The sequence below is a fragment of the Zalophus californianus genome, chromosome 1, assembly GCF_009762305.2.
Source record: "Zalophus californianus isolate mZalCal1 chromosome 1, mZalCal1.pri.v2, whole genome shotgun sequence".
Classification (NCBI taxonomy): Eukaryota; Metazoa; Chordata; class Mammalia; order Carnivora; family Otariidae; genus Zalophus; species Zalophus californianus.
The window spans coordinates 149,443,047-149,455,650 of NC_045595.1; the positions used below are offsets into that span (position 1 = coordinate 149,443,047).

At 41.9% G+C, this 12,604-nt stretch overlaps 2 protein-coding genes across 2 annotated transcripts in view; one reads left to right on the plus strand and one right to left on the minus strand.

Moving 5' to 3' along the window:
* Positions 1-4,075, minus strand: part of SLC49A4 (solute carrier family 49 member 4) — a 67,095-nt gene extending 63,020 nt beyond the window's left edge. The window contains exon 1 of the mRNA XM_027584174.1: positions 3,588-4,075. Within this exon, the coding sequence (XP_027439975.1) occupies positions 3,588-3,930 (343 nt within the window). The 5' untranslated portion in view covers positions 3,931-4,075. The remainder of the gene's footprint in view (positions 1-3,587) is intronic.
* A 290-nt stretch (positions 4,076-4,365) lies between these two features.
* Positions 4,366-12,604, plus strand: part of HSPBAP1 (HSPB1 associated protein 1) — a 61,928-nt gene continuing 53,689 nt past the window's right edge. Inside the window, exon 1 of the mRNA XM_027584173.1 lies at positions 4,366-5,534. Within this exon, the coding sequence (XP_027439974.1) occupies positions 5,471-5,534 (64 nt within the window). The 5' untranslated portion in view covers positions 4,366-5,470. The remainder of the gene's footprint in view (positions 5,535-12,604) is intronic.

Genomic DNA, 12,604 nt, shown 5'->3' on the forward strand with positions numbered 1-12,604 from the left:
TATATAGAATAAAGTAGTTGTTTTGATGTTCCTGTCTAATTTATCATTTGTGCGATCTGGGGATCTGTTTCTATTCACTGTTTTTTCTCCTCTTTATCGGTCGTATTTTCCTGCTTCTTTGCATGCTTGGTAAATTTTTATTTTGATGTCAGGAATTCCAAATTTTACCTTGTTGGATGATGGATTTTTTTTTTTTTTTGCATTTCTTTAAATGTTTGTGAACAACATTGTGAGATACAGCTGAGTTATTTTTGATCTTTCTGAGGCATACTTTTAAGCTTTATTAGGTGAAACCAAAGCATTCTTTAGCCTAGGGTTCTTTTGTCTTTACTACTGAGGCAATGCCCCTATGAGTTTTCAACTCAACCTCTTCTGTATTTTGAGGTTTTCCCTTTCTGACCTTGGGAATGTGAACTATTCCTAGCTTTGTGTGAACGTTGGGAATTGTTCTGCCTGTTCTTTTTTTGGTACTCCTTTTTCCAGCATTTGGTAGTTTCCCCACATGTATCTGCTGATCGGTTATCAGCTGAAGACTGATCTGTAGAAACTCCCTGTAGATCTAGAACTTTCTGTAAAGCTCTTTTCCTCTCTGGTACTCCACCCTAAGAATTCTAGCTAAGTCGGTCTCTTGGCAATTCTCAATTGTCTCCTCAACCTAGGGAAACTGCAGCACTCAGTCTGGGCTCCCCATCTCTACAGTGATACCTGGAAATTCCTTCATAGTGTTCATAGGGATCACCACCCTGCCCTGCCTGTTGTCCAATGTCTGAAAACACTGTTTCATATACTTTAATTTTTTGTTTTTTGTTGAAAATTGAAGGATAAATCCAGTTCCTACTATTCCATCATGGCCAGAACAGCTTTTGATCTAATTATATTTAATTCTAATACTCAAAACTCCTTGCTGCAGTTGTCTAGAAACTACCACACACCTGTCTCCAGAGCATTCACCCTCACCATTTACAAATATCTTGGCTCATTATTTCTCCTTATGACAATACTTTTTCATAAATCTGGTGATTTCAAGATTCACTAGATGATCATTTCAATATCCCTGCCTCTCAGTCCCGACTTCTTATTCCATGATCACGTCCTCTACCCTACACCTCAGTAGTCTTTTCTCTTGTTTATACTCTGATCTAATTTTTACTATGATTGCATCCATAATATAACTCAATTTCAAGCATTCCATTCTTCAACCATGACCTCCTCTCTTTCTCTCTTGCCTTGCTTTATATTCCTCCATAGCATTTATCACCATCTGACATACTAAATATTTAATTTTGTTCGTTGCCTAGATCTCATTAGAATATAGGCTCTGTGCAGTCTATCTTCTCAGTACTTAGCACACATTTAGGTACTATCTCCTTGAAACTTTCTTCACTTGGCTTCTAGGGTTCACTTGCTCTTGGCTCTCCTATTATCTCACTAGCTAGTCCTGTTTTGTCTCTGCTGAAAAATGAAAAGGGGTAAGAGGGTACAAAACCCATCTTAGGGAGATAACCGGTATTCTATGATAAGCTGGCTGAGGCAGCAGGAAGGCCAGAGAACTATCTACCCTCTAGGGAGCAAGATATTTTAGTACCCAATAATGCCGGTACTTACTTTCCATGTATGTAGATAGGACATCTGCAGCAGGACAGCCAACATATGAAAGTATATTAGCTTTCTCCTACTAAAAAGGAAAACCACATCCTAAAAGAGAATTTTTACATTTATTTTTTATTGCTTCAACCAATGGCGAATATAAAATTGAATTCCCCATGTGGTTACAGGAACTGTTGAAAGAATTCCTAAAGTAACTTATTTTATAAAGTGAATAGGTAGTTCTTAATTTATCTAGCCACAGATAGTTCATACAATTGTAATAAAAAAGGTAAAAATTAACATTCTTCTACCATAAAAACAAGGTTGGTTAAATTTAGAAAATAATATTGAAAAATGCTCCTGACAAAAATATAAATAAAAAGAAACAACAAAATAACATTTTTCCCTAAATTTAGCCAACCTTGTAAGGAATGACAGAGGAATTGTCACAGATTGGAGGAAATTAAGGAGAAATCATAACTAAGTGCAATTTGGAGCCCTAGACTGAATCCCGGAACAGAAAAAAAAAAAACTTTAGTGGAAAAACTGATGAAATCCAAATACAATCTATAATTCAGTTTAAAAGCAAACAAACAAACAAAAAAAAAACAAAGAAAGAAAACCTCCATTCAGGGGGCGCCTGGGTGGCTCAGTTAGCCGGCTGCCCTGGGCTCAGGTCATGATCCCAGGGTTCTGGGATGAAGCCAGCATGGAGTCTGCTTCTCCCTCTCCCTCTCCCCCTGCTCATGCTCTCTCTCTTGTTCTCTGTCTCACTCTGTCTCAAGCAAATAAATAAAAAATCTTTAAAAAACTTAAAAAAAAAAAAAAGAAAAGAAAACCTCCATTCAGTACAAGAAAGCTTTCCTCAGCATCTAGCACACATCCTCTGCAAAAGTACCTACTCTATCTGGAAGTTCTATGCCAGTCAAGACACACCTTCCAGGGCTGGACAGCTTTTTGTTCTTAGAAGGTTCTTCCTTTACTGCTTTGAGTTATATCCTTTTGTAGCTTCCACTCAATTTAGTTCTTCCTTCTAAAACTACACACAGTAAGTCTAATTCCTCTTTTACTTGACCTTCACATATTTTATATTTTGCCTCAAGTTTCTTTGTAAATGTTGACACACCCAGTTCCCTTAATCTTACACATGATTTTTACATCATTATTCTTGTCACACCACTTTTAAAAAAGTGCTCCAGTTTGTCAATGGTCTTCCTTCTGCTTGATGCTATACTTCTATGTCTAAAACAGTCCTCCTTTGTCAGCAGCTACATCACGGTGATCATGAATCATTTACCCATACCCATGTGGTATAACTCAATGCCTTATCATTCAGTTGTACGGCCTCTTTTTTCTCCTCACAGAATCACATTGGCAAGTGGTAAAGTGAGACGTCTGTTCAGAGTATTCCTCAGAGAGTCTTCATTCATCTGCCACGCTTTATTTGAGAGTCATAAATCTCAACTGACAACCACCTAGTCACAAACACACACTTTAAAGCTGCCGTGCACCATTTTAGAGAAATCAAAGCATTCAGATCGGAGTTTCCCAAAAGCCCTGGGCTGGAGTCATCTATTATGCAAAGCCAAATACTTCCTTGTATCTGGGCATCATCAATCTATTTTCTGACCTTTCACCCTCAACATTCTCAAATCCCTTTGAAGTCAAAGCAACAGTCATTTTGGTCAGGTGTGAAAAAACGTATAGCACGTGCACGGGAATGCTCTGATGTCCACATTGTGCAAAAACACGAATATTTAGAGATCACTTAATCTCTGCTGTTGCATAATGGGCCTTGATGTAAACATAAATACAGTATCTGCAAAGAAGCCTCCCCATATTTGTCGCTTTAGGGACGGAGGGTTCCTGGTCAGAAATGGGATACCAGCAACACTCGGTCACCTCACATAACCCTTAAGACGAAGCCGAGGGCGGCGGCTGGCGGGCTCTGGCTCTCCCCGGAGTGACCGCGCCGGCCGGCGCTGCCCGGACCCCCTCACCTCTCTTGTCCAGGAGCCACATGAACGCGAAGCAGGGCAGGAAGCCGATGGGTCCCCACAGCACAAGCAGCGCGATGTCCCAGCTGGAGAAGCCATAGGCCTGGCGCGCCGAGTTCTGGATGGGGCCCCAGGTGTTCCAGACCAGGCCCTGCGCGAAGCCCAGCAGCGAGAAGAGCAGCAGCACCAGCCAGCGGCGCCCGTACACCCGCCCGGGACCCGGGGCCGCCGCGGGCAGCGCCGCCGCCGCCGCTTCCCGGCTTCTCCAGACAGCCCCCGGCGCAGGCCCGAGCCCGGGCCCCAGCAGTGGCTGCCGCTCCTCCTCGCTGCTCCAGCCCGCGCCCATGGCGACGCGCGGCCCGCGGGGCCTCGGCCCAGCGCGGTCCGGGTGGCCGCCGACCAGCCCCGGGCCGATGCGGCCGCAGGAGGCGGAGGCAGAAAGCGGCTGTGTTCACCCTCGGCCTCTGGGCCGCGCCCGGTGCGCCTGCGCCGCGCGAGCCGGCCCGGGGCTGGAAGGCGGGGCAGGTGCGGCGGGCTGGGAGGAGGCCGGGGTACTGCTCTGGGGCAGTACCCTCGCGGGCACTTGAGCGTAAACTGAGGCGGTAGAGGGCGTGAAGACCCCCGTCCCTGAGGGAGGACAAGGAGAAACCAAAAGGCGGGAGGAGCGCGGCTGAGCCGGGGACAAGGAAACTCCCAGAAAGGCTGTGTTAAGAGGAGGTTGGGCAAGGAACCTGGGATTGCTGGAGGAAGTGCCTAAGTTTACATCACGTGTCGGATAAACAACTCGGATACCTCCGGTCACTTGAGCTATTGCTTGCTTCTATATTGGATTTATTATTTTTGTTGGATTTCTAACTTTAGATATTAAAGGGGGAGATAGGGTAAGATTGAGCTGTTGGATTTGTCAGTTGAGAATTAATTTCTTTTTTACATACAGTAAGTACTGCCTATTTTTTCAGTTACCCTTTGTCTTACATACCCATTGAGATTATAAACTAGCCAATTACATTCATATGTGATTTAAAAAGATACAGATATCTTTCTACTCGTTGCCTGTCATTAGTGGGCTAGCAATAAAGATATGTTGATTAAGACTTAAGAGATTTCTGCCCCTAATGACTTAGATCCATCTCCAGTTATTACAATTTTGACCAGACTAAAAGTAAGTGAAAAGGGTGAGGGTTGTTGATCTCTTGATCAAGCAGCCGGTTGTTTATTTCATTATACAAATCCAGAAGCCTGACAGCTGTCGATTAGTGCCCTTGAAACCCTAGGTCAAGCGATTTGGCTTATGTGGGTCGGGAAATGAGTCACGGAGAGCGCAATTAAAGGACGTTTGCCTTTAGTTCGGATTCCCCAGAAGCCACAAAAAACAGACGGGATCATGTTGCTGCCAGAAGGGCAAGAAACGTGGAAAAGAGAAGCGTTAGCTTTCCTGGTAAGAGCGGCTGCAGAGTAAGGCGGAGGCGGAGCCCCCATTCCACTGCTCCGAGCCCCACAGGACTGCAAACCATACCCTAAAAACTCCAATACTTTTGGGTGTAGGAAAGCTGCAAGGCAGATAGGAAGGACATGACTAAAAAAGACGGGGAGCAGAAACTAATCCAAGAAAAGACTACAATGAAAGAAGGCTAAAGTCTGGGGTTGATACAAAGCGCTATAGCCGAGACCACGTGCTGACATTTCAACAACCGGGGAATCAAAACAAACCTGCGTGCCCCCGCCCAGCGCCCGTCACGTGACTGCCGCGTGAGCGGTGCTTCCGGGGGAACCTTGGAGTTGCTAACGCAGCTCCTTCCTGCCCTGCGACTCCAGAGCCCGGTGTTTGGCGGTCCTCTGAACCCACTCCCACTTCACTCCACTTTTGGGTTGGGGCGGAGCTAGCCATGGCAGCCACCCCGGGGACGACCCCTGAAACTGCCCCGGCAGCTGGAGCTGGAGAGGTGGAAGGTAGGCGCCAGACTGAAGTCAGGTCATGAGTACAACCCTATGCCAGCTCATTCTTGGCACCTCTCCTGCGGCCTATTGGTCTAGCTTCTATTTCACGTCTCTCCGGCTTTGCATTAAACTGTGAAGAAATTATTATTTTTTAGTGAACGTGGCTTTTCTCAAATTGAGGCATCCAGATTTCCAGTCATCGCGGAGGCCCTGTATCCCCACAGCCTGCCAGGGCTGATTCATGCATGAGGGTGGTTTGAATGGATTAAAATTAAATCTGTGAAACTGGAGCCCACTCTTGAGATAAATGGAAATACCTGGGACTGGGACATTTATGAACAGAGATTAGGAGCTTTTGTTAGATTTTGGTGGAACCCTGCCTTAGGTAACCAGTGAGGTTGGGGGGGCCCATGTGCCAGAGATCTCTGTTAGCCTTTATTGAGTGATTGCTCCGTGCCTGGCACAGTTCTGGGTACTGCTACTGGAGAATCTAGAGACTTATGATTGTTTCTAATAATGCTTTTTTTCCAGTTGAGTAAAGGGGCTTGGAAAGGAAAAGAATGATTAATACCTGGTAACATGAATAATACTAGCAGTACACACTGGGTGAGGGTTGTCACCAGGAGGAGAGATCCCTTTGGGGAAAACATAAATGCTTCAAGGAAGGAGTAGTTGGAGGTGGGTCTTTAAGATTGAATGAGATCCTGACAAATTTAGGTGGTAGTGTGGGGGAGTTGTGGGAAGACAGCAGAAAAACAGGATGGCTGTGGTTGGAGATGAAATACTCATGTTTGCCTAGAGCAGGAAATGACCAATCCAAGTGGAGGAAACAATTATAACTTTGTCCTGTCTGACCAGTCTCTTGTCCTTATAAACTCCCTTATATACTCCAAGGATACAATTCTTTTTTTTTTTTTAAGATTTTATTTATTTATTTGACAGAGAGAGAGAGACACAGCGAGAGAGGGAACACAAGCAGGGGGAGTGGGATAGGGAGAAGCAGGCTTCCCGCGGAGCAAGGATCCTGATGCGGGGCTCGATCCCAGGACCTGGGATCATGACCTGAGCCAAAGGCAGATGCATGACAGCCACCCAGGCACCCCTAGGATACAATTCTTGAACTTCATCTATACCTCCCATCCATTGATTCTTATATTTTCTGTACATCCATACCCCCTTATCCAGTTTATAATTCATGCTCTATTTTGTCATGATCTGTCCTCTGAAGATGCACCATTTCCTTGTCCTTCCCTTCCTTTTTTTTATTCTTCTGGCAGAACTCATACTCTTGATGAACCCAACCTTTTGTTCTCTTTACACCTGTACTTACATGGCTCATTTTTTCTGGAAAAAGTCCTGGGCAAACTGATGACAATATAAAATGAAAATGATCAACCTCTTGAATATTCATTCAGCATGAGCCTGAGATCCTCTGATTCTGTTTCTGTGGTAAGCTTACTTCCCCCCATGACAATTCCCCAAACTCTACATATCCTCTCTTCATCTCTTTCTATGGGTGACTTTGCAGGTCAGGTCAATTCTGCATCTAATTTGTATACTTTTCCCCACCTTCACTATCAGACCCTTGTCCAGAGGATCCACATTTCTCACCTAAACCACTGCTATATCTTAAGGCCATGGGATCCTGTTTTTTATCTTGTGCCCCTCCAATCCCTTCTCCATTCAGCAAAAAAAGTGACACTCCCTTCCTTAAAACTCTTCAATGAATTCCATAGCACTTAGAATAAAATTCAAACCCTTAACCATGGCCTACAGAAATCCTTGGTCTGGGCTCTGCTGATGTCTCCAGGAGCATCTCTTGTCACTCACTTCCTCCTCCTCTTGTCTACTTTTTGCATAATTGGCTTCTTAATCTTCAGCTTTCAGAGTATGTCACCACCCGAGTTCTTACCAGACCAACCTATCTAAAACGGTCGTTTTAGTTTTCCCCTGACTCCTAACATCTATTGTTCCTGCTTCCTTCATTTCACTTATTACAATCTGAAATTACTTGTTTATTATTGTTTCCTCCACTTGACCTTAAGTACCTTGAAGGCAGGACCTATATCTGTTTTATTCACCATATGTGCCCAAGCAGCAAGTACAATGCCCAGGCACATAGTGGACACTTAGTACATATTTGTTGAGTGAATGAATAAGGGAACTCTGTGCCAAGTCCAAAGGCAGGAGGAGAAAGAGCATGGCATGGTCCAGGAACCGAAAGAAGCTGGTATTAGAAGTGGTGAGGGAAGTAGGATCGTTGAAGGGCACCTTGCCAAGTTAAGGAGTTTGGACTTTATGACAGTAGAAGGCCTTTAAAGAGCTTTAGGTAAGGGAGTAACATGATCAGGTTTGATTTTAGGAGGATCAGGAGGATAGATGGGAAGGAGAAAGACTAAAGAACAGGTACTTATCCTTTAAGCCTCAATTTTGTCTTCTGTAAAATGCATGATTAGTGTAAGAGTTAAAGATAATTGGGGATCATCTAGCATAGTGTTTGGCAGGAATTACATATTCATTAGTGGCAACCATTTTTATTATTAAAGAAAGGCCTGGCATTGGTGACTGATGGATGTTGTAACTGAGAGAAAAGAACTTAGAGAGCTCTGTAATTTTCCAACCTGAGAAACTACATGTAAATTAGGAACCTGAAGAAAAGGAGGTGGTTGGGAGTAATGAGTGAATGCACAGCGTTTAGATTTGGAAAGATGATGCAAAAGATATCAAGCATGCAGCTGGGTAAAAGGAGGGGTTTTTTTAGATTTAGTTTTCACTTTCCATAAATTCACCCTTTTAACATACACAGTTCATTGGTTTTTAGTATGTTCACAAAGTTGTACAGCCATTACCACTATAATTCCAGAGCATTTTCATCACACTGAGAAACCTGGTATCTATTAGTAGTCACTCCCAATTAGACCCTCTCCCCAGCCTCTGGCAGTCACTCATCTACTCTCTGTCTCTGTGGATATTTGCCTACTCTGGATGTTCCATATAAATGGAATCATATAATATGGGGCTTTTTGTGTCTGGCTTCTTTCACATTGCATAATATTTTCAAGGTTCATCTGTGTTTTAGAATGTATCAATACTTCATTCCTTCTTAAGGCCTAGTGATATCCCATGGTATGGTAATACCACATTGTTTATCCATTTATCAGTTGATGGCATTTGAGTTGTTTGCACTTTTTGGCTATTATGAGTAATGCTGCTGTGAGCATTCATGTACGTGTTTTTGTGTTAACATATGTTTTCAGTTTTCTTGGGCATATATATAAAATTGGAATTGCTGGGTTATAAGATAATTCCATATTTAACTTTTTGAAGAAACTGGTGAATCTTTTTTTTTGAGAGAGAGAGAAGGAGCACAAGCATGGATGGGGGGCAGAGGGAGAGGGAGAGAGAGAATCTTAAGCAGGCTCCATGCCCAGCACAGAGCCCCATGCAGGGCTCCAGCGCACGACCCTGAGATCATGACCTGATCCGAAATTAAGACACTTGGACATTTAACTTGACTGAGCCACCCAGGTGCCCCAGAAGAAACTGGTGATTCTTAATTTTGAAGTCCTAAGGAGGGAAAAAAATCTGATGAAAATATGGATTTGCTCCCCTGAAAAATACAGCATAAATACACATTTTTGCAGGTGACTTCGTATTTTTGTATTAGATTCTCAGTATCCTATCTATGGAACTTTCAGTCACATTTTAAACTGTCATCCTCCCCAGAATCACCAGTTTGGGATGACTGCTTATTATCATTACAAAGTAAGTTAAATAGACAAAATCCTACCAGAAGAGAAGGCTTTGCTTTAAATTACGTAAGGCTTATGTGAACAAAGGGTAAAAAAAAAGTGCATACATTAAATACACAATGTGAAAGGGTCAGTATATTCAGGTTAATGATGAATATTGTGGGAGTCATAAGAAAGTTAATTTTTGAGCAAACTTATTGGAATGTATATTATAAACAGAAGACTCATACAGTGAGGTAGAAGACAGATCTTGCCTTAAAATAGTTTGTAAATATAGTTTGGGGGAAAAAGATGCAGATAAAAACAGTTGTAGTATAAGATGTATGCACAAGCAGGAAGGAATTAATTGGGAAGTAAATAGTACACACCTTCAGTGCTTTGGGGCTGAGAGAAGAAAGAACTAATGCAAACTGGATTGGTCTGTACTTCCTAGAGTAATTTGAAAGTTTGGTATAGTTTGAATATGGAAACGAATGGAAGAGGCCATTTCTGGCAGTCAAGGCTGGGATTAGGAGTGAGTGGAGAAAAGCCTGAGTCACATAAGGGCCAGAGGGCGGGGAGGAAGGTGAGGAGACAGACTGGTTCTACTAGAGTAGAATTGGTAGCAGAGAATGCAGGTGAAAAGAAGGAAAATTGTGTCCTTTGAAAAACCAAATAAGAGCAGGGTCAACCAGAAATGTTGACGTGAAGAAGAGGGAAATCATGGGTTTCAGTGTTATAAGAAAAAATAGAGCAAGGCACCTCAAAGAGTGAGGAAGTGGAGAGAGGTATTGGGGATTTGAGAGTGAAGAAGCTTTAGAATGGTTGCTGTAGGGGCAAGGGTGATTAGGAATCAAGTAGTGATAACTAACATGCTGGGAACAGGCAAGGAACCTGATGGAGGTGAGCATGAAATTGTGAACCCTTTGTTTTGAGACTGTTTCTGATTGTGCTCAAGAGCTCATTTTGCAGAAGTAGAGAAAACAAGTCATTAGTTTTAATAAAACTTTAATATTTTATATACATTGCTAAAAATGAGGTGTGAATTCAGAAAACATATTTATTTAGCATCAGTTTATGCCAAACATTGTGCTAAGCTCTAGGGATAGAAAAGTAATCGTCTTGCCTTAAAGGATGTAATATTTTCTGTTTGAAGTAACAGCTTGAAAGTTATTAAAAGCAAAACATGATCATATCGATAATCAAATATATTAGAATCCTTATTTGAAAATAAAGTGGACCTAGGGTCCTGGGTGGCTCAGTGGGTTAAGCGTCTGCCTTTGGCTCAGGTCATGATCCCAGGATCCTGGGATTGAGCCCCTTGTCGGGGCTCCTGCTCAGCAGGGAATCTACTTCTCCATCTCCCTCTGCTCCCCCCCTGCTCTCTCCCTCTCTCTCTCAAATAAAATCTTTTTTTTTTTTTAAGATTTCATTTATTTATTTGACAGAGAGAGACACAGTGAGAGAGGGAACACAAACAGGGGGAGTGGAAGAGGGAGAAGCAGGCTTCCTGCTGAGCAGGGAGCCCGATGCGGGGCTCTATCCCAGGACCCCGGGATCATGACCTGAGCCGAAGGCAGACGCTTAACGACTGAGCCACCGAGGCGCCCCTTAAATAAAATCTTAAAAAAAAAAATGTACTTATAAAAATAAAAGAAAGGGGACCTTAAAAATGCAAAATAAAGAACCATGTTACTGCTGTTATAGCTTACAGTTCATAATATTTTATTTAATAAAGATGATCTGTTTCCTTGGCACCTGGGTGACTCAGTCGGTTGAGTGTCCGACTCTTGATTTCGGTTCAGGTCATGATAAATAGCTAGAGCACAGAGGATATTTAGAGCAATGAAAATACACTGTATGATATAATGATGGATAGATGTCTTTATATTTTAGTCCAGATCCGTAGAATGTACAACACTAACACTGAACCCTAAGATAAACTATGGACTTTGGGTGATTATGATGTGTCAAAAAAAAAAAGTTATCCTGGTTAAAAAAAAATGTACCATTTTGGTGAATGATCTTGATAATGGGGGAGCCTATGCATATGTGGGAAGGGAATATATGGGAAATCTGTACCTTCTCAATTTTGTTATAAACCTAGAATTACTCTAAAATAAATCTTAAAAAACCAACCAACGAACATGAAACTACTTAATGTTAAGAATCAACTTAAATTCTGAGTGTGAGATGTTAGAGGATCACACATTGTTTGAAGCTTTTCAGTGAAATTAAAAGTTGCAATTCTTTGAATCTGATTCCACCTTTCAGACTGAGGTTATATTTTTCTCTTGGGCTCTGGTAGCTTTAATTGTAGCTAGGTTTATGTCTTGATGAAGAGAAGAATGTATTCTTAGTAACTCTTATTCCAGTCTTTCTTGAAATGAGTAAACATATCATCAGCCGGAAGAAGGCAGATAAGAAGTAACTTGGTAAGAGAGGACACTTTTCATGTAGGAATTTATCTCCTGCTTCTAAAAGAAGGAAGATCCCTCCCTGCCCCAGCAACAACGTAGTAACCACCCCTTGAAGCCAATGAGAAACCGCCACAACCTCCAGCTCTTGTTTTTTTCCAATGAACTTTTGTTCAGAACTTCCCAATTCCCTCCTAAAGTCAATTTGCTTGTCCTGAATTGTAATTCCCCTGCTATTCCCAAATAAGCGCATTTTGGTGGTAAAATAACTGGCTGTTTTAAGGTTGACATTCCCAAGGAAAAATTTCATTCCAGAGTTGTAGGGACTTGAGTTTCGTAGACAGCTGACATTCCTATATGACTGGATTTACTCCTCCTCAGTTGGAGATGCCATACTCTGTCATTTCTTTTTTCATTAAAAAAAAAAAATGGCAGAAGGCAGAAGGGAAGTTTAAAAAAAAGCAAAAGCCTATGTAAACAATTTTCCATGCTAAGCATATATGTATATATATATATAAAATTCATGTGTAGCTAAGTACTTTATATTTGATAAGGACAAATAACAGAAAAACTGTACTGTTGAACTTTTTTTAACCATGATAAAAAGCAAATGACAAAAATTTATCATCTTAACCATTTTTAAGTGTACAACTTAGTAGTGTTAAGTATATTCACATTGTTGTGAAACAAAATTCTAGAACTTTTTCATTTTGCAAATCTGAAACTCTGTACTCAGTAAACAACTCTTCTTTTCTGTCTCCCCTCAGCCCCTGGTAACTGCAAACCTACTTTGTTTCTATGAATTCAACTATTTTAGATACCTCATGCAAGTGGAATAATACAGTGTATGTCTTTTTGTGACTGGCTTTTTTCACTTAGCATAATGTCTTCAAGATTCATTAATGTTGTAGCATATGACAAGATTTCCTTCCTT